General features: G+C 43.4%; 1 protein-coding gene across 1 annotated transcript in view; it reads left to right on the top strand.

The window, feature by feature from the left end:
- The window catches only part of ntn1b (netrin 1b), a 46,877-nt gene extending 20,346 nt beyond the window's left edge, over positions 1-26,531 (top strand). The window contains exons 3-7 of the mRNA XM_080488471.1: positions 3,956-4,144; positions 10,057-10,206; positions 12,101-12,154; positions 17,393-17,467; positions 24,469-26,531. Of these exons, the coding sequence (XP_080344597.1) occupies positions 3,956-4,144; positions 10,057-10,206; positions 12,101-12,154; positions 17,393-17,467; positions 24,469-24,788 (788 nt within the window). The 3' untranslated portion in view covers positions 24,789-26,531. The remainder of the gene's footprint in view (positions 1-3,955; positions 4,145-10,056; positions 10,207-12,100; positions 12,155-17,392; positions 17,468-24,468) is intronic.
- The last annotated feature ends 1,073 nt before the right edge of the window (positions 26,532-27,604 follow it).

The following is a 27,604-nucleotide window of genomic DNA, read 5'->3' as shown; positions in this document are numbered from 1 at the left end:
GATCAGAGGCTGCGACGAGACGTGAGCCCTGTTTGATTTGGCGCACGTCGTCAGCTCACTATACGAGCGACTGTGCGGGATTACACAGAGTGAGAGAGTAATTGGCCCTGGATAAACAGCAATTGTGCTGAAATCCCATCCGTCTCCATCTCTGCAGAAAGCCGCGCATTCTTTTCCAACCAGATCACACACACACGCACACACACACCCACACACACACACACACACACACACACACACACACACACACACACACACACACACACACACACACACACACACACACACACAGCACATGTTGTGCGGTTCTGACACCTGTTGACAAGGTCGGTAAATTCTTACGGCCGCGGCGCCAAGTTCTTCAAACCATCCATAACCGAATTTCATCAGAGATCATCGCATACAGACGTTTGATTGTTCCTGAAGTGTGCACTCCGCTGTAGACGGAGGGGGAAAAAAACCCGCCTCCACTGAGCTGTGGGATGCGTACCTTTCATGCAATATGCACACCCACTAGGAGCGCTTCCTTCGCTGTGCCTGATAGATGGCCCTTGAACATAAATAGATTGGAATAGCATAGCTTCAAGTAGGCCCTTGAAAGCAAATGATCGCAGACCTACATCAGACATGTTGCTGCTCTGGATGTCCAATCACAGCGAGCAGCTGTTCTGCGGTAACCATCCATCCGTCTTCTGCGTAGCCGTGTTATCCGGGTCGGATCCCAGCTGACATCGGACGAAAGGCAGGGGACGCCCAGAGACAGACAACCACTGATACAGTCACGCATAAAGCCACTTAATATGCATGTGTTTTGGATTGTGGCAGGAAACTCAGAAAAAACAATTGAGATCTGGGACCTGGATCTCTGTAAAGTAACATTAAGTTGCATTAAAACTTGGGTTTTTGATATCTGATATGCGGATAATTTCCAACTCGTTTAACTGAATGTCTGCAGCTTCTATATCAGATGTACAATCTAATAGAATTCTTCCATCCTTAGGTTGTAACACTCAGTTTTGCTTGAGATCATCCCACAGGCTTCAATTTAATTACAAGTCGTAAGATGAAGGTTATAGATTGCAGTAAGATTTAATTGGGTAGCAGCCTTTAGAGAGGGTGTATTAGCTTTACACTGAAGACCAGTGTGGAGGAGCACACCCTCACGTTACATATATAAGGTAAAGTTATCACATCCCAGCCTGAACCAACAAAACAAAAATACCGTCGGCTGTGTGGAGGAAGGACTCAGGTCAGAGCTCTTGTATTTCACAAGGTTCAAGTATTTCTAATAACGTGTCCACCTCAGGCATGTGTATCATACCATGTGTATCATTTACCTGGTGTAAACACCTCCGATACTAATATTTATTGGCAATATGACATACCCAGTGGTGTACGGGCCTGCTGGCATACCGGCACAAATCCCGGTGGGCCGATGCGATCACCCCCACCGGAGTTATTTTAACTCCATTGTTACTATATTTGAATTGTAAATACACCATAATTCTAGTATCAACACTTTAATTTGATAAAATATTTGATTTTAGTCCAATATCATTCAAAGTTAAGTGTCGACTTTAAATTGACCATAAGTGTGAATATGAAAATGACGACAGGATGCATGATTCTGTTCATGAGTAGTGAGATTACATTCTTGCGTGACTGAAGATGCAACAGGGCATCTCTCATACTCATTCGGAGTGGAAGCAGCAGAATAGCCTTTTGTGACGACGAGCTGCAGTCTTTCCATTGACACATTTTTCGTCCCCTCTCTGTAATGTCCTCAATAAAAAGCTGGACGAGGAGGGATCCGCGTCGTGCCGGCGTGAGAATCGCGGCTGGGTTTCACCTGCAGACGAACTTTTGCCGCGTTATTAATGTGACAGCTCTCTGAGAAAGGCATTTGGAGGTTGTTGCTCCGCACGTCGCTTATCAGCTCCCGAGCTATTGTCGCTGCAGAGCCGGTGCGGCGTTGACCGGGCAGGCAGAGCCGCGGATGTGTGGGTGAGATAGTGCAGCGCTCATTACAAGAGCCTGGGGACAGCAGCGGAGGAGATAGCACTTATTAATCTCATGACGCTCTCACACGCACCGCCAGGGTGGTTTTTACCTCCGAGAAAATCAGACACATTCACAAGTAGGAACTTTATTTACTTGACTCTGATGGAGTCAAATACTATAAAAACTCTCAAGGTGTTGCCAACTTTTTTTGTGTCGTGTTCTGTTTGTTTTCTTAAAGAAAGTCACTTTGTGCTCCGGAGAGATGCTTAAAGAGTTACAGGAACACATGTGCCTGTGCATATTTAGGAACGATGAAAGTGTCAATACCAGCATGGCCTTTCCTCAGCATGGAAAATGAAGGAGCATGCGAGTTGCTATTGGTGAAAAAAAAAATGAAAAAAAAAGCCCTGTAGCATTTACTCTCACACTTCCTCTAAGTGGAGATAACATCTGGGATAAGAAAGCAGCAAAGAGCAGGAGGGACTGGGTGGGGAGGGGCGTCTGTGTGTGTGTGTGTGTGTGTGTGTGTGTGTGTGTGTGTGTGTGTGTGTGTGTGTGTTCTTCAAAGCTTGGTGTAGTGCGTGTTGGATCAGCCTTGGGGAGGTAAGTGAGGGAGATAAGCCTGTGACAGCTGCCAAACACCTCTGCGCTGTAGTTAGTTTGTGTGTGTGTGTGTGTGTGTGTGTGTGTGTGTGTGTGTGTGTGTGTGTGTGTGTGTGTGTGTGTGTGTGTGTGTGTGTGTGTGTGTGTGTGTGCGCGTGTGTGTGTGGGCCCCCCATTCAGAAGGACTGTTTCTGAATCCCCGCCACCTGCCAGCTCCGGTCCCTCGCGGCAGATGTGAGAGAGTTTGTACGTGATTCAGACGTCTGATGAACGCCGAGCATATGTGGCGGACTTATCGCCCGCATCTCCCTGTAATAACATTAAGACGGGCGAGATGATGGAGGGATTACTGAAATGTGAGAAAACCGTGAGGAACGTGCTCACGTGAATGATTGGTGCCTGATTGAGCCAAATGAAAAGAAGAAATGACCTGAGGAGTAAAACTCAATCATACAGCGACGCGTCAAGGTGTGGAACATGTTCTACTGTCGAGCTTAAAGCTGAAAACTAAAGTAGGAAAACGGGTCAGAAAGATTAGCAGATCATTTTAGCTCTATATCTCACCAGAAATGGGAAAAACAAATGGACGTAAAACATTTTTGATAACAATGTTTAATTTGAATGTGACGTCAGCGGCAGATTTCAAAACCCCATTAACAAGAGAACGTTTAAGAAAACTTTTGCATTTACATGGCTGTGGTTTGAAAATGATGTCCGTTGTCACTGAAATGGCAGAAAAACTGAAAAAGATGTAGTTACATGCCAGTCCACGAGTTGACGCTGTTGGTTGTTTTTGTGATGAAACTACACACACATGCGCACTAAAAACAATACCTTATAAACACTAGCAATGGAGAGTGCACAGACATTTGATAAAGCTGGATTGTTATTCCAAACTACAAACTATAAAACTACCAAGTCCCAGGAAACAATGGACGGGGAGTCATGACACTCTTGAGGAAATGTTGTTGTTATTGTCCATCTACTCGTACACGTGCAGAAGAACTTTAAACCACGGCCACTCCTTCAAATATTAAAAAGAAAGAAAGAAAGTTTTTCCTGCATGACATCAGCAGAGTTCAGAGGTTAAATTTACAAGCAGGTGGCCGAGTGAACCGGGACCCTTTTTTTTTTTTTTTTTTTTTTTTTTTTTTAGAGGCGTCATTATTCTCAAGCCAGACCGAAGCAGGCCGAGCTAAAACATCTGGTTCAGTAACACGTCGCCACATATCGACAGACTTCCTGATCTTTTCTAAGCACGTTCCCAGGACCTCAACGCTACATTTGGATGTGCAACGCAACTGCAAATCGGTAGAATCAATGTTGAATGTCCTTTTTTGTCTGCTTTCAGCATGCCACTGTAACCTGCACGCCCGCCGCTGTCGCTTCAACATGGAGCTGTACAAGCTGTCCGGCCGGAGGAGCGGCGGGGTCTGTCTCAACTGCCGTCACAACACGGCGGGGCGCCACTGCCACTACTGCAAGGAGGGCTACTACCGAGACATGACCAAGTCCATCTCTCACCGCAGAGCCTGCAAAGGTATGACGATTCAGTATTTAAATGTTGGGACTTCATCTGAGCTCAGCTTCTCAGTATTTTCACTGATTTCAGCAGCTTTATGAGTCTTTGACTCACCGTCCTGCAGCTGCGTTTTTGGTTGAATTGACATCATGGCGTGCTGCGATCTTCACTTGTTGATCTCAAGCTGAAGGCACAGACTCCTCCAGACCTCTGAGGGGATGGTGTCAAATCTGGCAACAAGATGTTAGCGGGAGATCCTTTAAGTCCTGGAAGTTGCAGTGAGCGCTCGCCATCACTTCACCCAGCTGATGGTTGACCAGTGCAGAATGGGAAGACCTCAAAAGAGCCAAACGTTCTGACCCAGTCTCCCACTAATCACAACACAGTCCCTTAAACTCATCCACATCCTTACATTTCTCTTCAAGTGTAACTTCATTGCCTCACTGTTTTTTTGAGATTTATTTAAAAATATTTTTAATACTTCGCAACAGTGGTGGGACACAATTATATAAATGATTCAGGGGCTTTGTCACATCTCATATGTTTACACAACTCAGTTAATTCAAGATTTTTTGTGAATGGATTAATGTGACTGACATTGTAAAGGGCTATTTACCATTATGTTTTGTTGTTTTTCATAGTTTTAAGTATTTTATGTGTTTGTTCCATTCATGAATGTGTATAACACTATGGCCATCTCTTTTTAAAGTCCTTTATGAATACAATTTGACTGAATCCTAAATTAATCTGAACTTTTATGCACAACAACACATGATATAGTTTGAGGAAAAAGATCTGGAGAGCTCACTTCACCCTGGTCATGTTTTGGCTTGTCATTGTTGATGAAACATAAGACGCAAGCACAATGCTCTGCACCCATAGCACAGATTATGAATTCCTGTGCATGTAATCTCCATATTATGTCCCGATTCCTAATGTGCTTGGTAAAAGAATGAAATTAACTCATTTTAGCGTTCAATAATCACATTCAAATGATTTGAGATTATCAACAACTCAACAAAATGCAAATCATTATTTTCACTTGATGAATACTGTGTGTGTGTGAATGTTTGTATGTTTTGGGGGGATTACAGTAATCCTGACACATTCTGATGTGAAACCAGTAAACAGGCCACCTGCAGTGTGCAATGCGGCAACACATGTGGTGTTAGTTAAGAAAAGAAAACACTTATCTGGTAACATATTTCATATTATAACAACTTTTTATGGCTCCAGAAAAGTGTAACCAGAGTCAGGTTAAAAGACTGAATGGTGAATAAGCACTAGTTAGTATGAATGCAGACGTCCTCCGAGAGAAACCCATACAGGCACAGAGAGAACATGCAAAGTCCAAATATGAACTCCACCACTTCACCAGTCCAAAAACGAACTTTTTCTGATGCACATACCTTCCTCAGGTGTTACAGCAGTTCTTGCAGAATCCTGCAGAAGAGAAGCTCCCACCTGTCTTGGTGTCAGCGAGCTGACCTGCGCAATTCCCAAACTATTCCAGGTCCCCGACGGTACAAACATAACAAACAGAGCAGAGGTGTGAGCTGATCCGCCGAACGCGGCAGTGGAAACATCTCGCCAATCATCCCTGTCTCCTATTCATGCTTGCACACATACACGTGTGCAGGCGGACAAAAAAAAAAAAGGCTACCAAAAAGGGAGAAAACAACATGCACACAGGTGTGAAGGTGTGAGCACATATGTGAGGTTTGAGAGCGAGCTGCCAGGGATTAATGTGCAGGGGAGACAAAAGCTCAGCTCCTTCTGTCTCACTGCACCTCTGGGAGGAAAGACAAACAAGCTGCTGTCACTCAGTCACTTCTTCTAAACACTCACAGGCAAAAAATAATATCCCGCTGACAATGAAATGCTCGTGTGAGCACGCACAACCCTACGAGTCTGGGAATCCTCCACCAGGATCAGCTGTGTTCATTTCCTTTAACACGTATAAAGAGCTACAGAAATGAGATATTTTGTGATCCAGGTCTACAGTTTTCATAACCCTGATTCCTCTATCAAAAAGCTGGTGGGTTTATTATCAGGACATAAACTAGAAGACAAGATAAACTTTATTGTACCAAGTCAGATTTGACACGTCAGAAAGTAAAAGAATTGTTATTAACCTGTTTTTGCCGACAATGAAGCATCAAGATTTATATTAGTTTGTATTTATCAAATTTTGATCATCAGTAATTGATTACAGTTGCTTCTTTTAACAATAGTGGAATTACTTCACAGGCACTGCAAATTAAATATAAGTACTTACTCAGGAAAGTATTCATTGATAAAGTATTGTTGTCAGCTGAGCTGTTGTTTGCGTGATTTATTTCAGTTAAAGTTAGATCAGTCCGTTTCAGGACAAGAGGAGGGTGTAAACTAAAGAATATGAACTGAGCAGCACCAAAACAGTATAAACTACGACCGGCATCTCTAAACCGGCACTGATGCAGCGTTACTTCCTGGTGAATCTCTCAGATTTTGATGTGCTCCTCGTCAGGTAAACATGAGTTCGGTGAAATAGTAACAAGGCTCCAGTCGGCTCAGCGAGCAGGACAGAGAGAGACAGCAGCTCTATAACGGTTTTCAGCAACAACAAATGGTATAATCTCATTGAAAAATCCCTGTAATCTGTGACGGGGTACTCAGTTTGTAGCAAAACTACAGTTCAGGTTTTAGTTGAGCTTGTGAGACGTAGTGTGTAGTTTGCATGTTTTTTTGAACTGTCAACGCTAAACTTTCCATAGAAGTGAACGTGTTACTATAATACGTACCACTTTAGAACTTATTTATGACACTGAGCATGGAACCAAAAAGCAATAAAGAAAAAACAGCTTTATTTATGAAGGGAAATAGTACAAATATTCAAACTTTCCTCCATGTTTTACGCATCATTCATGTGTAACAGGAGTTTTTTTTTAATAACTTCATAAGTGAGGAAAATAAATGTTCATGTTAATTTTTTTAAGGGAAAACACCTCGATTTGGGTGACGCCTTGTTGTTGTTGTTGTTTCCCTCAGCTAACCAATAAAGTTGCTTCTGGAGGTTTTGAGATGTATTCCCTGCTGCCGTTATGCATTTCCACAGCAGCCTTCTACCACAAACTAATGACAAATGAGCAACTCAGGGCAGATGCTCATATTGCGGTCCCTCGCCACATTCACCGCTGAGCTGCGATTGGCTGCCGGGACGAATATCCTCCGGTGCCCCCGCTCCTCGGTACACCACGGACTCCTTAAACACAGAAACAGCAACGTTAGATTTCCTAGTGCACGCCACAACACTCATAACCTCCTTTTAACACTTTTTCAACTTACATGAAAAGACCTGCGAGTGTGTCTGAAGAGATGCTTTACCCATCAGACCGTCTGGGATCTATTTATGACACGTGGCAGTTTGATAGATCATCTGCACTTGGCTGAAAATATGAGAAATGTTTCTCCGCTGCGTCGCATTCACATCTCTGCAGTTTTCCCAGACAGCTGGATCAGTAACCCGAACGCTCCCCGCCGCCCCCCCGTGCCCGGCTCGCTGCTCTGGGATCAAACCCAAACAGCCTGATTGCTACTTTTCTCCTCAGGTGACAAAAACGGGGCGACGTGACATCAGTTAAAAACCCACTGTATTTATTGTTCGAATCAGCCAACCATCCCACTCTGCTGTTGTTGGAGAGGAAATACTGCCAGCGCAGCCAGGAGGAAGTCTGCTTTCATACCCTCCCATTCGTTACCCCCCCCCCCCCCCCCTCACCCCACACTCCACGTCTCAACGATGTGCCTAATACTAAAAACGAGGCTCTTCTGCTCTGTACAGCACCTACATCTCCAGTGGCAATGTGGAATGCCTCATGCTTTATTTCCCAGATTAACAACTTCACCCCTCATCAAGCGCAGTGTAAACACGGCTCTCCGAGAACCACAGTGCACCGTTTTGTTTTGGGGTTGTTTTTCTTTTGGTAACGATCCTCGTGCACGTTTGGCAGCCCGAGTCTTTAACCAGACACGACGAGTCCACTGAGACGCAGCCGGTCAGTCCACTGCACCACAAGTCCCCAAAGTGCCTCAGCAACCATTCAGCTCTGCAGGGGGAAATTAATTTACCTTCTCATGACTGGATTTATTTTGGTTTTGTGGCTGTGGAATTGTCAAGAATATGTGTAGTAAGTAGTTGTGTCTGCTCAGCTGCGACTTGCACTATAGACCTGAAATGTATTTATACCGGATGTATTTGTTGCTGTAAGACTCCTCCCACACTCAAGGTCAAGACTTAACCTGATCGCTCCTCCAGCTCAACCACAACTTTCAATATCTGGTAGTTTGACAAACATAAATCTTGTTTTTGATTGGATGCAATATGAAATGATGTTGAATAGTTTTGCAATAACTACATGGTAAATGGTAAATGGACTTCACTTATATAGCGCCTTACAGCTGTGTGAGCGACTCCAAAGCTCTTTACATAGCTCATTCATCCAATCACACACACATTCACACACCATTGGAGGCTGCAGCCATGCAAGGCGCCGTCACTTCAATGGGAGCAATAAATGTACAGTATTTGAGATAAATACTTAGATATGCCTATTCCTTTTCTTGGCCAGTTAAAGCTGTTTGTATTTCCTCTGTGTTGAATTATGGTCAGAAATAAATCGTTCATTCTTTCAATCATTCAATACAAAAACTTTAGGAGATGATGTTATTGTCTTCATGCTTAATCATTTGCTAGTTTCAAGCTGGAATTTTCAGATGAGCCCATTTTTATTGTCGTTTTAGTTTCATGTGTTTGTGCCGTTTCCACGAGCAGTGTTTCAGAAACAAAAAAGTTGGTGGATTTTGGCAGTTTTTAATCCCTTTTTCTTATTAAGATATTGATTTCTTTTGCGATATGTTGAAGTTGCCATAAAGATCAATTTGCCGCATATTGAGCAGCCCTAATAGCTACTTTGCACACGCTTTTTTCATACAAACCATGCAGATGAAAAACAGATAAATTAGATTTTCCAAAAAGTTTCAAAAGCATCTCGTTGTGTTAGTAAAGCTCTATAAATTCCGACTGAAAGCAACTCCAACGTCTATTGGACCACTTCAAGCACATTGCAAATGACTCTGCAGCTACACATAACACATGCAGCACTAATAGGGAGGCTGGGCTTCCACTTCAAACACTAGTTTTAATGGTAAAACTTTGGCAGAGTGTATACACATACACACACACGCACACTACCGCACGCACACACACACACACACACACAGACACACACACACACACACTTCTCACATTCAACGCACAATCCTCCCAACTAACAGCTTCAGCAGACTTTGAAGTGCGTGCCACCCGTCCATTAATGGGAAACATTATTCGGGCCGTATTTGTGTGGAGCTCTTTGCCAAGAGGCTTTACGTAGGAAACTCAATCTGAGGAGTTCCAGCTCGTTCGATCGCGACAATGCGGCGGGCACGGCACCGGAATCCTGAGACGCTCACGGGCGTAACGCAGACCTGCATAAATTTCATGTGGCGCATACACGGCAACGCAATTAATCAAGTTATTTACTCATGTGCGTGCCTTCCAGCGCCGAGCTAATGAAGAATCTCATGGTCGTAATGGGTGGAGGGAAGCGGTGTAATTTGATTGAGGTTTTATGCTGGTGCAAGGCCCAGTTCCCCATCTGTGATGGTCTGGAAGGAAAAACACAGCCTGCTCTAATATGAACGATTTCTCGCTAGCTTTTTAGTGCTGGGATTAGTTTTTATTGTATGGAATATGTAAAGTCTGGCCAGAGACATGCCGTAGTCATTTGTAAGCTGATATTTGTTTTGCACCACTCGTGTTTTCATTTCCTTTAAATAACAACTTGTTTGCTTGTGTACAATAAGTTTCACGTTACGACGCTTTCTGCTTCTCCCTTCACCTCCTCAAGCGTGCGACTGCCACCCAGTTGGAGCGGCCGGGAAAACGTGCAACCAGACGACAGGCCAGTGTCCCTGCAAGGACGGCGTCACGGGCATCACCTGCAACCGCTGCGCCAAGGGCTACCAGCAGAGCCGCTCGCCCATCGCTCCCTGCATCAGTAAGGATGGCGCTTCTCGGAAACAATGAGACGTTTAATGTTTCAAAACAAGGAAAGCACATGGAAGGGTCGGTTACGAACGGCATTAATCATGTAAAAACATATTGACTTTACACATCAGGTAATTTGCAAAATGAGAACATTACTACGGAAATACTCCAAACAAATGTATTACCCGGTCAGTTTACCGATCCACTTGCCATATTTAAGATGCAAGCACACATTATTCAGTCACCCGGAACAACAATCTAACTTGTTGTCTGTCCATATGAATGTCCATGCACTTGCCATTCTTAATGTTTACAGTGTATTGTGTGCGTGTTTACAAAAATAAACAACAGCGCCTACTAGTGGTAGTGCAAACTACTTAGTTTTCAGCGTTTTTGCCATTTCCACGTAAAAACACATTGTTTTCTTAACATTGCCGTGTAAACTCAAAAGTCTCGTAAATGGGGCCGCATAGATCTTGTGGTTAAACAGCTTTAAATCCTAGGTAAAAAAAAAAAAAAAAAAAAAATAAAGAGTATGTACTTATGTCCAAAGGCAATTCAATTTTAGTGAATGTTTGTGCAAATGTTGAATGAACGGAAACTCCCCAAAAAATTCTTGGAGTTCTCTGGACTGTCGCTTAGAAAGCCGGCGGTTCCCCTTCAATCCTCGGGTCACAGTGAAGCCAAACGGCGGTGGACAAACACTGCCAGGAAATCACAACAGAGAAGCTACTTTTTCAGATTTGCTCTAGATTCTGAAAACTGCTAGATATCTTTAACCGTCCTGTGATTTCTGGGAGGGGTTCCACTAATTTTGATGTGGTTTCTCTACATAATGTCTTACTACAAACCCCACAGTGCATTCTTAATACAAAGCAGCAGCAATTTCAGCACAACACGCCACATGGAGAAGCCCTGAAAGGGACATGCTTGTTACATATGAATCCCTGGCTCGAACTCGTTCTTGATTTATTTTTATACCCCCATTCTATTATTTGGCTGTTTCAACCCTCCCGGGTCTGGATAAACAGATCGTTACAGCTCCGCTAATACGGCCTCGTTTGCCTTAAAATACCGTTAACGGCTCGTCTCACAATAAATCCCCAGAATGAGTCCGAGGGAACGATGGCTGATTTCTTTATTGGCTGTATCTGCCGCCGGCAGACTTCCAGGCCCTCGGTAATAAACGCCAGCGCCTCACAGAAGAAGAGATGGGTCACTAGTAGCTGCTTTAACTAGGAGCATCGAGTAGCGGGCTGGCACCAGCTGATAAGATAAGAGCGATGTTTGGACAGACGTGGGCAAACTAACAATTGTGGGCTGTGTAACTCGTGCTGACACTCGTGATAACGTCATGTGTGGAAACTGGACGTTCAGTCCGCGCACGACGAGTCAGGGTGATGGGATTGGCCTGAATTAAAGCTGCTCGAGCAGGATTTGTTTAATTTAGTTGGGAAGGTAACAAATGTGGTGTAAAGGTTGGAGGAATCCGCTAAAGAAGGAGAACCTATTTGGTTTCCTGGATATTTTTTTTGGAGTTCATGTTCTCCTTTTTTTTTGGGGGGGGGGGGGGGGGGGGGGGGGGGGGGGGGTTAGCAGCACGATATTAAACTAATGTGAAGTGAAATTCCTTCGCCAGCTTCAGCTTTGACAACGCCTCGGCTCGCCATGCCCACAACACACACACAATCAGGAGGGAGCGGGAAGCGAACGGGAATTTCGCAGCCACGATGCGCAGTTTTCAGCACATCTGTGTGTCAGAATGAGTGAAATTCAGCCCCTCAGACAAGGGAAATTGAGCGGCTATATTTCCTCGTAGATGTAACCCTCACATGTTTTATTCAGGATCCACTGCAACATGATAGCAGTGGGAAATGTCAATTTCTTTTTTTCCTCTGTCACAGAAATCCCAGTCGCATCTCCAACAGCAACTTACAGCAGCTACGAGGAGCCATCAGGTGAGTTATACCTCTTATTTAGCTTTGACATGAATATCTGTTTTATATGACGTGTCACGTGTACAGATTAGTCCAGCCTGAAGACTTTTTTTCTTTTATTATATAACTGTCATTAAAGGTGCTGTATGTAAGTCTTAAATATTCCTATTTTATGCGTTAGGTGGCAGCACTGAGTCACTGTAATACCCAGTTTGTCTTCAGTACTGAGTTGTTTTTTTAAAATTTCCTACAGTTTTATCAGTTAGACAGTCATCCCAAAATTGCAGACTCTTGTGTTTGCAATCCAATCTGCCATCCTGCTACTGAGGACAGACTGTTTCTTTTATTTATTTTAAAGTTTTGATTTAAAAACTGTTTCATTCACTAAATATTTCTAATTAAAAAAAGTTGGATTAAGTGTTTGATAGTAATGAATTATTTAAAATGTGTTTTTAACCACATTTTCTTTGCATGTAACTTGTATAGAATAAATGTATCTGGAAAAAGTTATGTAAAGCTGGAAAATTTAGCAGTTGAACCGATTTATTGCTGCATAAGGCAAAAGATTGAAAAAAACAACAATTTTGAGGGATTTAAATGTAAAACATTTACATTAAACATCTGCATTTTGGATATAAGACAGTTCAATAACTTTGAGGTTTCACTAGTGTGATCAATGTATATAATGACTGTATTAGTGTTACATGTGAATAGCAACATAATGCTTTTTTGATAGGAAGTAATAATAATTATTTATAGAATGGAAATAAGGAATTCCGTAAATACATGTATGGAAACAACAGATTCAAATTTAACAAAATAAAGTATTAATGTGTTATTCGTTTGAGAAGCAGGTGTGTATAAAGTACTTGAGTGACTTTTTGTGAAGTTGCTACTGAGGTTTCAGTTATTTCCTCGCTGACACACTTCCACTGATCCACAGGCAGCGAACTGGACCAAACCATTGTGTGTGCAGATGGGAGGGGGGTGAAACTCCTTAAACTAAAAAAAAATAAAAAATTTATAATAATAATAAATAAATAAATAAATAAATAAACTAAACAAGAACTTCTCAGTATGAAAAACATAATTTCTCAGCTTGATTTCCCTCAAATTATAATGGTCGGTTCAATATCTCTTTTTTCTCCCAAGAAAATGGGATCAAACCCCCTTTGCCCCCCACTAATTTCTTTCTACGGTAACTTTCTCAAAAGTGACTAAATGGAAAACATTATTTTTTGCTTGTAGGTGAAGAAATAATGAGTTTCCCTTCACCATTAAAAAACTTGTGGCTCAATTAAAATTTTGATCATAAAAATTTTATATTGCTAAACTTTTCTTTTTTTTTTTTTGAAAATGATACAGTTATTGAAAGATTTCAAAGAGCAGTATCATCATTTGATATTCTTCTAGTTCTTACTAAATGAGACTTCCTCCATGTAGCGGCGTGTTTTCAAGCGCGTGTGTGTTTTTCCACCCGTCGCTGATGTAAACTGCAGATATTTTGCCAATGCTCCCCGCGGCCTCTTTGCCTGTATTCCCGGCCTGCCCCGCAGCCTCCCGGAGGGTTTCACTCCTAATCTGATTACATGCTTCATTTGCACCAGTTTGTATTTCAATCAAGGCCGGCTGTGCCAGCAGAGAAGCCTTGCCTGACCTTATTGTTCATGCGCTCCGACAAGAGGCTCCAAGTCCAAATGGTGACATTAGAGGAGAGGCTGCAGCCATATTTACGTCCTACAGTCGTGTGCAATACGAGCCATTTAAAAAAAAAACAACACTCAGAATAAATGTTTTTGCTGTTGGGACATAAATATCCCAATAAACATTTGATGTTGTCTGAAAGAACTTGACATTGTGATGAGATCTATCCATTTAAAATCTGATTATATTGATTGTTTGAATGTATTTAAAAAAATAATAATAATAATAATAATATTCACATGTATGCTCCTATAGTTAGCACACATAAAATCAATTTCATCCTCCTCAGTGAGGTGGTCCATTTTTTAAGTACCGAAATTTAGGCTAAGTTTTACCAAATAGGCCTTCATATAAGCCAACAACTGCAAAATATCAAACGCAGGAATAGAAAGAAAAACGAAGTTCAAAACAAGAAGAAAGTTTAGTGCAGCAATCATTTGCTCTAATAAAAAGCAGCAGCAAAAATTATGTTTTTTGGAAAAGGAGTGAATTTTCTGGAAGCTTTATCCAAATATTTGTTCCGTGAAAAGTAACTGTAGCTTCTGCATGTTTAGTTCTGACTTTGAGGACAGAAAGCAGATTTGAGCCTCTGGATGGTTTATAGAGTTGAAGCGTGCGATGTCACGTTGCCAAGCTGCAGAGAGAGATCTCCAGGGCCTTCGGGAGGGAACGCTGCGGAGGTTTGAGTCCGACAATAAATCTCCAAATAATTTGAAATAAAACGTTCCACTCTGGGGAAAAATTACTGCAATTAGAGCTGCAGATTTCAAACAACTGCTGATTTGTGCAGGACCGACTGCTGCGGAGAGGCTGAGGCGGGAAAAACGTCTCGGGATGTTTTACTGGAAGATCTGTGCTTGTGTGTCTTGTGGCTGTTGTTGAAGTGCGTAGCCACGTTTTGACCTTGAGTTACTGGTACTCCTCTTCAAAGAACCGAAAATGTTCCTGTGCATATTGATTCCGATAATTGGAAGAGGAGTTTTAACTTGTGCTATTTTGGAAGACGCTGTATGATTTTGTAAACAGGTTTGTTAAGACTGGAAAGGAGACGACCTCTTGTTGCGAAGCAGGCCAAAAGTACCAGAAGTATAAAAAGCAAATGTGAGATAAATGTCAGCAGTTTTTTCTAACCTTTTCCCTCTTGCAGCTCACTACAGAAAGTACCTTTAATGTTCCTCGTACTTTTTCTCCAGTCAAAATGCTTAAATAACATCGAGTAGAAGAGAGATGTTGACCTGCAGGAAGAAAAATGTCTCTCGTCGTCAAGCTCTACAAATAATATATATCTGTAATTTGAAGATAAGAGTGCCGGCATACATGCAAATTTACCTCCAGATCTTTATAGGTGTCGTTTGTTTTATTATTGCCCTGCTACTAAAGCTGCCATGTTAAGATTTAGTAGAGAGGTGTAATCAGTAAACAAGTAAATATCACCTACGTTTGCTTCTCTAGGCGTCAAGGAGAAGCTACGGCGGCCTGTGGTCGGACTCTACATATATAAAGCTTGTTGTACAGCAAAGAAACCAAAAAAAAGAGATCTTTTCGTATTCAAAATTCAAATCGTGTTTTTAAACGTCCTCATATTTGATGCCTCGCCTTTAACAGGCATCAAAACATTTCTAATTCAAATTTGTGACAAACAACAGATTCTTTGTCTTATTTGACGACTTGGCTGAATAACTTTTTCAAGTGGTAAATCTGCAAATCGTCTCCCTGAACATTTCAGCTGTTTTTAAGTGTATGTTTTCTATTTATTAAAATTTTTTATTTTTTTTTTACCAAGTGTCCCAGTTTGTTTGAATAGGCTGAGTCACCTCTGATCATCGATCAGTGTCTGACGAGAGTGGCGCCACTGACTTCACCCAGCTTTGTTGCGAGCCCGCTGGCTTCCTGCTGTAGTGACTGCCGATTCAGTGCCGAGTTTGGACTCCTGTCAGGAACTCCAAACAGACACCACCCTCCAAATTAGCGGCAGTGTGGTCCCCTGGGGACCCCCGCGGAATGAACGTGGCACCGCCGCAGAGACGCACAAAGGGGGCGTTTGTCCCCGCAGCGGGGGACTGGACCTTAATGACAGCCGCGGGTGTAATGGCCCGCCGCTACCATCTCGCTAAGGGGCTAATGGGTAACGTCAGCTATCAAAGAGAGGTATGATAAAGGCCCACAGGGACCAGCGGGAGATAAAGAGCCGCCCCCACCCCCGCCACCCACCCTCAGCACTTCATTTACATGGAAATCAGGCATGCTGGATATGGACTCGTCAAATTCATTTACTTTGGGATTTCCTCTTTTCTTATTTTTCCCGCCACCCCCAGAAAGGAGCCAGGCATTCCAGCAGAAATGCTTTCTCTACATACATGAATTCGATCCTCGTCTCACATCCCGAATCGTTCTCTTTTTTTCTCTCCTCTGTCTCTCTCTCTCTCTCTCTCTCTCTCTCTCTCTCTCTCTCTCTCTCTCTCTCTCGTTCTCTTTTTTGGAGAGGGAGGAGAGGGGCGTTTTTTTCTTTCTCCATCATTACCCAGGCAACCTCATTCACACAGAGTATAATAGGGAAGAAAGGAGAAGACTGGACAGAGGGCTGGAAGAAATAATGAAGTTTGTCCATATTCAGGGAAGCTGAAAGGTCCCCCCTCTCTCTCAACTGCCCCCTCCTTTCTCTTCAGACTGCCCAGCCCAGTTTTCCCACCCCCCCCTAACAAGGCTTATTGCTCTGGGAGAGTCAGAGTGGGAGGGAGGTGTGTGTGTGTGGTGGTGGTGGTGGTGGTGGGGGGGGGGGGGGGGGGGGGGGGGGGGGGGGGGGGGTTACACTTGGAGATGGTCTGGTTCCAATTTGTGTCAGTCAGTGGAAAGTGGAGGGAACAAATGATTTCAATTTTCAGTTTGGCCTCTGGTAACACCACCCGCTTCCTCATTACAAAAGGTACCTGGCACAGGGACAGCGGCACAGACTGGCCATCGATAAAGTCCTTTGGCGCACTGGGCCAAGTATACACACACACACACACACACACACACACACACACACACACACACACACACACACACACACACACACACACACACAGGGGTGTAAAATGAAGGATAGGGCAAAGACATTAATCACCAAGTCTGTGAGCTTCTGCGCGGTCCTTCCTCTCAGAACATTTAACCTCTGCTGGCGTCATTTTCTCACCTCGTGTGGGTCCCCGGCTAATTTCTGGCTAATTTTTACCCCCCGGTGACCTCCCTTTGTGCAGGCTGACCCCCCAGTAGCCCCGGCACAATGCATGCCAGCACACTGACGAGGGAGTCGGGTAAAGTGGAAAACACTGCCGGGCGGATGGTGCGAGCGTGTTAACAGACACAGGAGCATCTGTCTCAGCTTTAATCTATTTCACAGTGGCACTTTGACGACATCTTTTAAAAGCCCCGCGGGGGCATAAACAGGATGATGTAAGGGGTCACACGTACAGTCCATCCAGCTGGAGCTGCCTGAAGATATCGAGCCACGTTTTTAGGTCTCTTTTGGTAAATTACGCCGGCTAACCTCTCTCCATCTCCTCTGATCCTCAGATTGTGAATCTCACTGTAAAGCCTCCAAGGGAAAGATGAAGATCACCATGAAGAAGTACTGCAAAAAAGACTTCGGTGAGTGAGTCCGGTGTGCGGTAATGTGTCTCCGATCGCAGACGTCAGCCAGCAGTCATGAGGTCATACATCTCAATTAATCAGATCCCCAGCGCGGCTAATCCACATCCTGCGGCTCATCGTCGTGTTCCACCGACGTCTCATTCAAACAGCCTCAGGTCACATCCGTTGATACAGATTAATCTGAAAACACCTCGACCTCCTCTGAAGTGGGCCCCGCTGCTCACTGAGCAGACATTTCCTCCTCTTAAAATTGACGTTTTTATAAAAATGCTCTCCCAAGTAGATAGTTTTCAAGTGTGAGGAGACAAAACTGAGCTTTTCAAGATGTTTGTCTGCCGGCCAACTATCTGTCGCTGGTAATTGCTCATTGGATATGAGGATACAGCTGATCTGATCCCATCATGTGGGTGTTTTCATTCACATATCTCCTTTTCCCATCACTCAAGGTTCATTGTCATGGTTTAACCATTCAGCATGTTTGTGCAATCATATAACAGCAGAAATATCAATAGAAAGATTCAAATTTGTGGAAAATACAATCCTGATTAATAATTCTCTGCTATGAGACGCAGCTCTTATCTGCGCTCTAAAAACCGCGCAGCTGAAGAAAGTACCAGGAGAAACAGGAGCAATACATCTGGTCTGGTTCTGCCCCACGCTGGGCAACAGGGCAAACCTGTCAGCTGTGTCATCTTTGTCTGCACTGTACAAGCCTCCGGGCGTGAAGTCAAGCTGATGAGACGTAATCGAGGTTTCTAGTGGTGAAAGAGCTGCTTCCTGGTAAAAGACAGAACTTTGTCATGCTTCAAACAAATCTGTGAACAGAGAGAATTAGATTTGTCCGTCTCACATCCAAGCATGTCTTTCACATTTTTCCTTGTGGTCGTTTCCTCTGATTGGCCCGATCTGTCCAATCAGACCTGATCCGTCCATCTGTCTTCTATGCTGCTGAAGCTGATCGTAGCTACCAACAGGTGAAGAGACGGCAAATTCCTGAGCAATGCAGGTTAAGCCAGTTTTCTCTCAACAGAGACTCCCACCTTTCATCTCTTAAATTAGTCCCCATACATCACCAAAAACATCAAAATGAAGTCAAACTTTAAGTGTCTCTATTAGGGGGCTCATGCTGACCTGCTTAATTTCAGAAATGAATCTATTCCTCCCTTGTTTATGTGTTCTTGGTAATCTAACTGGCTTTATGTGTGTACTGTACAGACATACAGTACTGATACCTGTCAAGTTAATTCAGTATATTGGTTACCCTGCAGAGTATTTATAACCCGAGCGATACTTAAGGTCCAGCTCAAAATTAAAACAAGCTTTAAAAGTGCGTTAACGTGAGAACTTAACTTTAGACAACCACAAAGTGCTTAATTGTTCTTGTTTGCATGCAGCCAACGGAAAAAAGTACACAAATGACTGCAAAAACACATCTTTTGAGTATCTGTTGAATTTATCGGCGATTTCCCCTAAAGCATGGAAGTAAATCCATTCATCCATGCAAGCATCTTCCAAATGTTTTATCCCATTTAGCGTTGCAGAGCAGTGAAACAGATCCCAGCTGACTATGGGTGAAGGCAGGGGACACCCACGGGCCATTTAAAATCACCAGTTGACCTCACATGCATTGATCTATAGGAACAAACCAGAGCATCCAGAGAAAAGCTATGCACAATGAAGACAGCAATCTTAATACAAAAAAAGCACATTGAGCCAGAAATGAAAGAAACCCTGAATCTAAATTCCATCTTCAGGAGTGGCTCAGTCCTGTTTTCAACCGAGATGAGCTCAAGAGGGCCATCCAGAGCAGATAACCTGAGAATATGGCTGAGCAGACGCAGATATAAGGCTTCAACAGTTCTTCAGGGCTCACTTCTTTTTTCCCAGCAGCCCTGTACTCGTTGGATGGAAAACAGTGTGAAAACCTCCATTGTTTGCATAGCATTAGGTTAAGCACCTTGTGTCTCACTCACATCCTGCTCATCCAATTGTATAAGCAATTAATGAAGAAAGTGAGGCTTTTATACTGTATAAGAGAAAAACAAAATCGTCATGCTCTTTTCCTTCCACCTGCACGCAGCAGCTTTTAACCACTGAAGAGAGACACTGCAGATGTTAAAATAACAGTAAATGTTCTCTCCAGGCAACCTCCTCGAGCCTATGAAAGACAAACAGGCTGCAGGATCACAAATGCTGGGGCCAGCCCGGTTAGCCTGAAGGCAATTGGCAAAAAAAAGTAAAAGAAAAACAAAACTTTCTGACATTTTAGAGCAAATCCCAAAATGATAAGAGAAGCCAAAACACACAGCAATCACACTATGCAGTCGGTGAATCCAGCGAGCACACGAAACAGCTGAGACACGTCTGCTAACTCGGCGCCAGGTAGGCAAACACGATATCGGCGAGTCCTGGAATCATGTGTTCAAAGTTCTGGTATCGTCGGAATACGGCAAACACAGCTGTGTCTCACAGGCCGGCCGCTTGGATGGAGAAGCAGGTCTGATGCTGTGATGATTAACGACGCAGGTCCGTTATCTCTCCAACCAAAACCCGCAGCCACAGCGGGGGGATACGGGGAGAAAACCACAGCGAGGATAATCATTTGTTTTTGTCCTTTTTACTTCACTCCGTACCTTTGCGTTCATCCAGACTGCAAATGATCCGTTCCTCTCTCTGGATTTTCCACACGATTTAACCGTCACTGTGCAGTCTGCTATCAGTGGATCCACATCTGTAACCCACCAAGATAAAAAAAAAAACCTCAAGAGGAACATCAGTCTGAGTAATATAACATTCAGTTCATTTTCAGATCATGATATTTTTAAAATAAATCTTTATAGAAACAGCCTGAGTAATAAAAAGTTTGAAAATATATTCCACGTTTTTCTGAAACTAAACATTTTTTGGGGGGCAAATTCTCAATGTTTTCTACATCGAAAATGTTTACAAAATAATGAAAACTTGATAGAATTGCAGTTGTAGTGTTTGCATTTGTGTTAGACACCTAATTCTATTCAGATTTACTCATGTTGAGACAATATGATCATATAATTTTCCAAAATGTCACATTTACCTTCAAGTCAAATAGAAGTTTTGGGGTTTCCCCTTGTTGACCTGCACGTTTAAGATTTCTTTGTCGTTGCGACGTAATGTTGCTCATTAAATGTTCATATCATAACTAACAATTCTGGTGAGACTCTTTCAGCTCTCCATACATTGAATGTTGGACAGCTTAGTTAGTTTCAAAGGTCAGAGTAAAACTTCATCACTGTGAAGGAAAAATACTTTAGATATCAGGCAAGTTTGAAATTGTCCCAAATGGATTTTTAGTCCCTCCTTCCTGCTGGGCAGACAGTCATTTAGCCCATATGCTGCGTGACGAAGCCAAATACAGCTATTATTCATATTTCCATTGACTTGAATCTGAATCATCAAAGCTCAGACTGCCTGTGCAGCAATGCAATGGGGGGGGGGGGGGGGGGGGGGGGGGGGGGGGCAAAGCGGGCGTTTTCCTCTAAACTCTGGAAGCAGATGATCGCTGCTTAGTGAGCATTTCCTTCACCGCGGTCTAATTCATTTCTCAGGCCTGTCGCTTCAGCTTTTTGTGGTGCTTCAGAGTCTCGACTCTGCTCCTTGGGGGCCCCCCCCCTCCATGTGTGGAGTGGTGATGCCGGCCCCCGGGGGTCACGGGAAGGGGCCTTCTGTTTAAACATAGTTGGTGCGCTCCGCCGGCTCCGAGCATTCCTCGGGGTGCAAACAGGTGGTAAATTAAGCGGACGGTGACGGATTGCCACCCCGGAGAGAAAGAAATATGTTTTGTTTATTCAATTTTTGTTTTTCATCACTGCCGTAGCTACGGAGACGGCCGACACAAAGGGATTATATTCTCGCTTGACACCCTCCTCTGCACACACGTACCCTCCCTCTCCGCTGCCACACGGAGGACAATGAATCAAAGCGCCTCGTGTTTACCAACGCTCCGGGATGGTGCTCAAAGGCAGCACCCCCCCCCCCCCCCCCCCGGCCTCGCTCGGCCACCTCTCTGCACTCACCCGAGGGTAACAGGTCCCCCCTGATCATTCACTCAGCTGATAACCGGAGGGGACAGGGGCCTCTGCACGGTAATTAAACAGGCGCTAATTTCATTAGCCTTCGCCTGTTGGTGGCAGGCAGTGTCAAGCTGCCCCCCCCACACACACACACACACACACAGCCAAAACAACCCACTGGATATATCTTAATGTGTGTGTGTGGGGGGGGGCATTGTGCAAGGGCAGGATCATCTCACACTTCCTCTCACCAAACACTGCGAGCTCTTGCTTGACCCGGCGCTCCCACTCTCCCTCCGATGTCTATTTAGCTCAACCCCGAGTGGCAGAAGGTGTGTGTGTGTGTGTGTGTGGGGGGGGGGGGGGGATTTGTGTGTGTTTAAATACGCCACATAGACTGAAAACACACTTGAGAGAGAAAGAAAGAGCCGGGCAGACACCGGCAGGGAGACGGAGCCCGGGTCCGTCGTCACCGAGACTCCTCCGGCGGCTGGGGAGGAGGAGGAGGAGGAGGAGGGGAGGAGGAGGAGAGCGCTATCATCCGCTGGATTCTCACGCTGTGGAGTTGGATGGAGCTCTGGGAGCAGAACCCGGACAGCTCATGAGGTCGGAAACACATCCCGGTTCCCCTCCAACTTTTTCTTTTTTTTCCCCTCTTCCTCCACTGTGGCGTTGAAGACAAATAGTGGACCCTCCCTCCCTCCTCCCTCCTCCTCCTCCTCACACACCCTTTATGTGTCTGGATGAAGGAGAAGGGCTGCGATGAATGGCAGGGCTGTGAGAGCTCGCCCTACTCAGACCAACAAACCCCCTTTCTTCTGAAATTGTGTGCAATTTGCTCACACCATGCATTGACACACATACTCAAACACCCCCGCTCCTCCGGTCCTCCTCGCTCACCCGGCTGTGATTGCAGAACCGCAAGTGATCATGTTAACCAACACGGGCAAGAGTCTAACTTCACTTTGGAATAATAAAACAAGGAGAACCAGTTTCAATATACAATAACTCACAATTGGAACACCCATGAACGCTCAAACATAAACAACAGAAAGTTGTTAATGATGTTTTGTCTTAGAAGAAAGAAAATACAACAATAAAGGTGGAAATTGGTGTAAAATAAAGAACAAACAGGATCATATTATGCTCTCCACATTAGAACCCCATAAAAATGTCAAGGAAATAAATTGACGTTACACATCAAAGTTCTGAAATTTTAGATTTTGAAAAAAAACCCAATGTAATACCAAACAAAGGACTTGCAGCAGCATCATTACATGTACATATATATATATATATGTATATATGTATATAACGTATAAGAAAAGAGCATCAAACAGACCTGCAGGATTTAGTAAAAGTTACAAAAAAAAACCTGTACAGGCAAATTAGTGGAAAAAATTGAAGCATACGGACAATTTCTTCACATAAAACTGAAGCTATCTTGAGAATCTATTGGCCATCCGACATCACATGAAATAATAACAGCACCTGATTAGATCTGGTGCTGTTAGATCGCAGCAGCGCTTTAACCTTTGGTAACTTCAGCTATTCTTTCTTTCGAGAACCTGCATTTACACATAAATCATAATCAGGCTGGAAACGGGATGTTGTGATGTTGGCAGTACTCAAAACATGTGCCGGCACACTACAGATTTACATTGAGGAGCTGAAAATGTTGAAATGTGTGTTTTTGGTCAATCTCAACCTTCGGAGTAGATTTCTACGCACAAATGGCCTGAAAGGATGTTAATTTTAGCATGAAAAGTAAAAAAAGAAATCTGCTTGAACAATACTTTTCTTTATGAGAGCCCTATAGAACGCAAAGAAAAAAAGATTAAATACAAGTTAACGCTTCACTATATAAAGGAGGAAAATATACAGTTTGATTGATGCATCTTGGATGTAGAACAACTTATGTGGGTCTGATGGGTCCTCCTGGGGGGGGTTTGTAAAGAAGTAAGAGTGTCTGTAGACAAACCATGCACACACAGGGAGAACATGCAAACGTCTCACTTCAGAAACACACCCTGTTCTTCTGTGGCATCCACTTTAAACTAAACCAGGACGTTTGAGAGCCTGAACTGCTGATCAGGTGAAGTCTGCATTGTGCAAGACTGGGAAGAACATTTTAGTTTCAAAACTGCAAAAGTGTTGACTGAGGAGGAGCTGACGCAGCAGAATGGCGACTTAAAACGGTGCAGCTGTCATCACATTCAACCTGCATCCGATTGTTCCAGAAGTTGACTTGCAGACATTGTTCTCTTCGTCTGATCTCACTCGATTAGACTGCCTCTCTGTTTTAAATGTACCCTCTGCACACACTTAAATGGTAACAGCGCATTCCTGACTGAACCCCCCCCCCCCCCCCTCAACAAAAAAAAATAAATCCCCAGCGGGATCAAGCACTTCACTCGGAGTACGGATTAGCTGTGATGCTGCTGAGCTGTTTGCTTCTTGTTGCAATCACAGTGATGAAGTAATAGCTGCTTAACTGCACAGGGAGTCTGTGCGTGGGTGGTGGGGGTTGGGGGGGGGGGGGGGGGGGGGGGGGCTTCTGCAGTGGCTTCGTTTCCTGGTATGCAGAAGACAATCTGCCACAAATGGCGTCACAATAGTTACCAGGTTCAGACCCATGTAGCCCCGAGGATCAGATTCCAGCTGAGCTCTGATGGAATAATCGGAAAAGCATTTGTTTCAGACGTTATGTATTTGAGCAGATTTTCTGCATCTTTAAGTACTTTTTCATGCGTCCTTTAAGTCATGTTTTATTAAAAGGCTTTTTAAAGATGATATTGGGGAATGACAGAGTTCCGATGACTGCTGGAGTTTCAAGTAAGCCTCTTTTATTTCTGCAGGAAGGGAAGTTCAGTCCACCAAAAGGACAGATATGGTCCTGGTTTAGTTCGTCACGTGTTCATCCACTTTCTGCTCTTCTCCTCCAACCAGCTGTCCAGGCGCACGTTCTCAAGGGGGACAAGGCGGGCGAGTGGTGGAAGTTCACCGTCAACATCATCTCCGTCTACAAGCAAGGCGAGCACCGCATCCGCCGCGGCGACCAGCTGCTGTGGGTGCGGGCCAAGGACGTGGCCTGCAAGTGTCCCAAGATCAAGCCCGGCAGGAAGTACCTGCTCCTGGGCACGGACGACGACTCCCCCGGGCAGAGCGGCGTCGTGGCCGACAAGGGAAGCCTCCTGATCCCCTGGAAGGACCTGTGGGGCCGCCGGCTGAGGAAGTTCCAGCAGCGAGACAAGAGGGGAAAGTGCTAAAAGAGAGTGAAGGATGGAGGGAGAGGTGGGGGCTGAAATTGTCTCCTCCGTCGGGGTGACGTCATCGAGGAGGAAAAAGGATGGATGATTAAAACAAAACAAACTGGAAGAATTAAAGATAGAGACACAGGTGAAAAGTAGGAAAGAGGGAATGACTGAGTGCTGCTGCTCTAAGCCGGAGCGAAGAGTTTAGTGTTTGTTTTTTTTTTTTGTTTTTTTAGGAACTTTTTGTGAAGGAGCTCATTCTACCATTCTTTCCGTCTCTGTTTGTCTTTGGAGGTTTGTTTTTTTGTTGTCTACTTGCAGAGTTTGCACCTAATGTTACAGATCAGCCTCAGTCTGACTATCTTACCCATTCTGATGTTTATGAAAGTCACACGTTCGCTTGTTTTAAATGCATCTCTCATTTCAAGCCCTTTGTGTTTCACCAGTATTTTACTTGCTGTGAAAAGCGCCGTCTCGCTTAACGAAGAGTTTCCGCCTGGGACTCTGCTTATGTATAAGGAGTTGCTCTTTGCAACCTGCCAAACCTTGGAGAGCCTTTTCACGAAATCTGTTCACACCTGTGGTCTCAGCGTGTCATTTTTTCTTTTTCTTTTTCTTTTTCTTTTGTCGTTGTTGAGCTCGCTGCTCATATGTGGGAGTTTCCTCCTGTTGTGGGAGCAAAGCGCCATTAAGATCCTCTCCTCGTTCCGTATGGCGACGTTATCACGAGCAAGTCTTCGGCGCTTTTCGAAATGTCAACAGTATGTTGTGGTCGTGACCTCTGCAATGTAAAGTAACCATATGTGCATATATAGACGTTTTTTTGGGGGGGGGGGTTTCCGTAGGTGGTTGCCGTAGCGTCGACGAGGCGTAGAGTAGACTTGTCAACCATGCACTTATTGTTCATTTTTTTGGGGGGCGAGTCAGACGCTATAGAACGTATAAGATATGTTCCCACAGTTTTAGAGTGTGCACCCCCTTCAAATAAGACTGAAAATTGTTGATTTGATTATGAAATACCACTCGCTTTCATCAGCTGAGGCCATTTGATGTGAGAGAACACATATTAATTCATAAAATTCTACAAAGAGACAGAGCAGCAACAATGACTGCTCTTGTGTGTGTGTGTGTGTGTGTGTGTGTGTGTGTGTGTGTGTGTGTGTGTGTGTGTGTGTGTGTGTGTGTGTGTGTGTGTGTGTGTGTGTGTGTGTGTGTGTGTGCGTGTGTGTGTGTGTGTGCAAGAGAGGCGTTCAGGAGCATTTTAAAAGAAAACCAGTTGTGACACACGGACAGCTAAAATCTGAGTAAATACGATGAGATTCTACTCAAATTGTGAATATTTGGAACATTTTCTTCCCCAATTGCTAAATTTTTATTCTCCCATCGGCTTCTAAAGTGTGTTTAAACAAATTAAGAGGAATCTGACATTAGTGATGAACTTACCCTCGATGGAAGCACACTTCCTTTGAAACTAAAGGAGAACATCAACCTATCGAGTGAACCTCGCACCACTGACGCGCTGCATGCTATTTACTGTTTACTGTACCTGACTTGGCTGGTCATGATTGTGAATTATGTACACATTTATTTGTACACAGTATTCAATGTTGTGGGGGAAATAAAATAACCTGTGGAGTGATTAAAAAAAAATAAAAAATCACATTTATTATCGTAGAGTGCGTTCAGCACACTGTGTCGAATGTCCGACACGTCGATGCAAAAATTTTGGGATTTAATTATCATGACTTGGTACTCGACAAAAAAAAAAAAAAAAAAAAAAAAAAAGGCATGACCGGTTGTCTACATGTGATATAGTTGTATAGTATTACTCCTCTTTTTCTTTATACTTTTGTTAAAACATTAACTAGATCTATCTCCATGTGAACTTAACCACAGTTTTATATAGTAGAGGCTCTTATTAAATGGAAAGACAAATAAATGAATGTCGGAATAATTGCTCATGTTTACAGAGTATGTGCACCCAGAGGATCTCACACACACACACACACACACACACACACACACACACACACACACACACACACACACACACACACACACACACACACACACACACACGCACGCACACTCAGTACTCTGTGCATCATACTGCATGTATTTGATGACTACATTATACTTATAAAGTTTTTTGCCAACACAACTAGCTCTGCAGAACGGTACTGCCCGCCAGACTTTTACCCTCCATAAGTATTATATCTGAATAATTATCTCCTCATGTTTATACATCAGCTTGTAAATGTTGTTTAGCAGTGTCCATTGCAAATGGTTGTGTTAATGTCTTGTAATACTAATATATTATGTTTATCACAAATGAATATATTTAATGACACATGAAGCGATGTGGCTTTTGTGGCGTTTATTGTTGATCTTTTCTTTTTTCGTTCTTTTTTTTTTTTTTTTTTTTTTTTACTATTTTGCATTGATTGTAGATGGCTGTAATGAAAAGTATTGACAAGTGTTTGGCTATTGAACAGCCCGATAGAAATGAAAATTAATTCATCTGAAATAAAGCTGTGCAAAAAAAATGCAAAAAAAAATGTGGTTGAGCTCAGCTAAGATATTTTTTTTTATTCCTTTTCATGATCAATTTTTCTTCTATTTGGTCTTTTGTAATTGACACACACACATTACAATGCTTTTGTTACATCATGGAATAATACCAGAAAGGAGGATGTTTTTACATGCATTATGAATACATGAATATTAATTCAATACAAAGACTTTCAACTTCATGTCTTAGTAAAGCAATACCTGTTAACTAATGACTGAATAACTGACATTTACCTATAACTATTGTTCTCCAAATATAG

This window comes from Lipophrys pholis (genome assembly GCF_963383615.2).
Source record: "Lipophrys pholis genome assembly, chromosome: 19".
In the NCBI taxonomy this organism is placed as follows: Eukaryota; Metazoa; Chordata; class Actinopteri; order Blenniiformes; family Blenniidae; genus Lipophrys; species Lipophrys pholis.
Note: the sequence above shows the minus strand (reverse complement) of the source record. Positions and strands in the feature narration are given on the sequence as shown.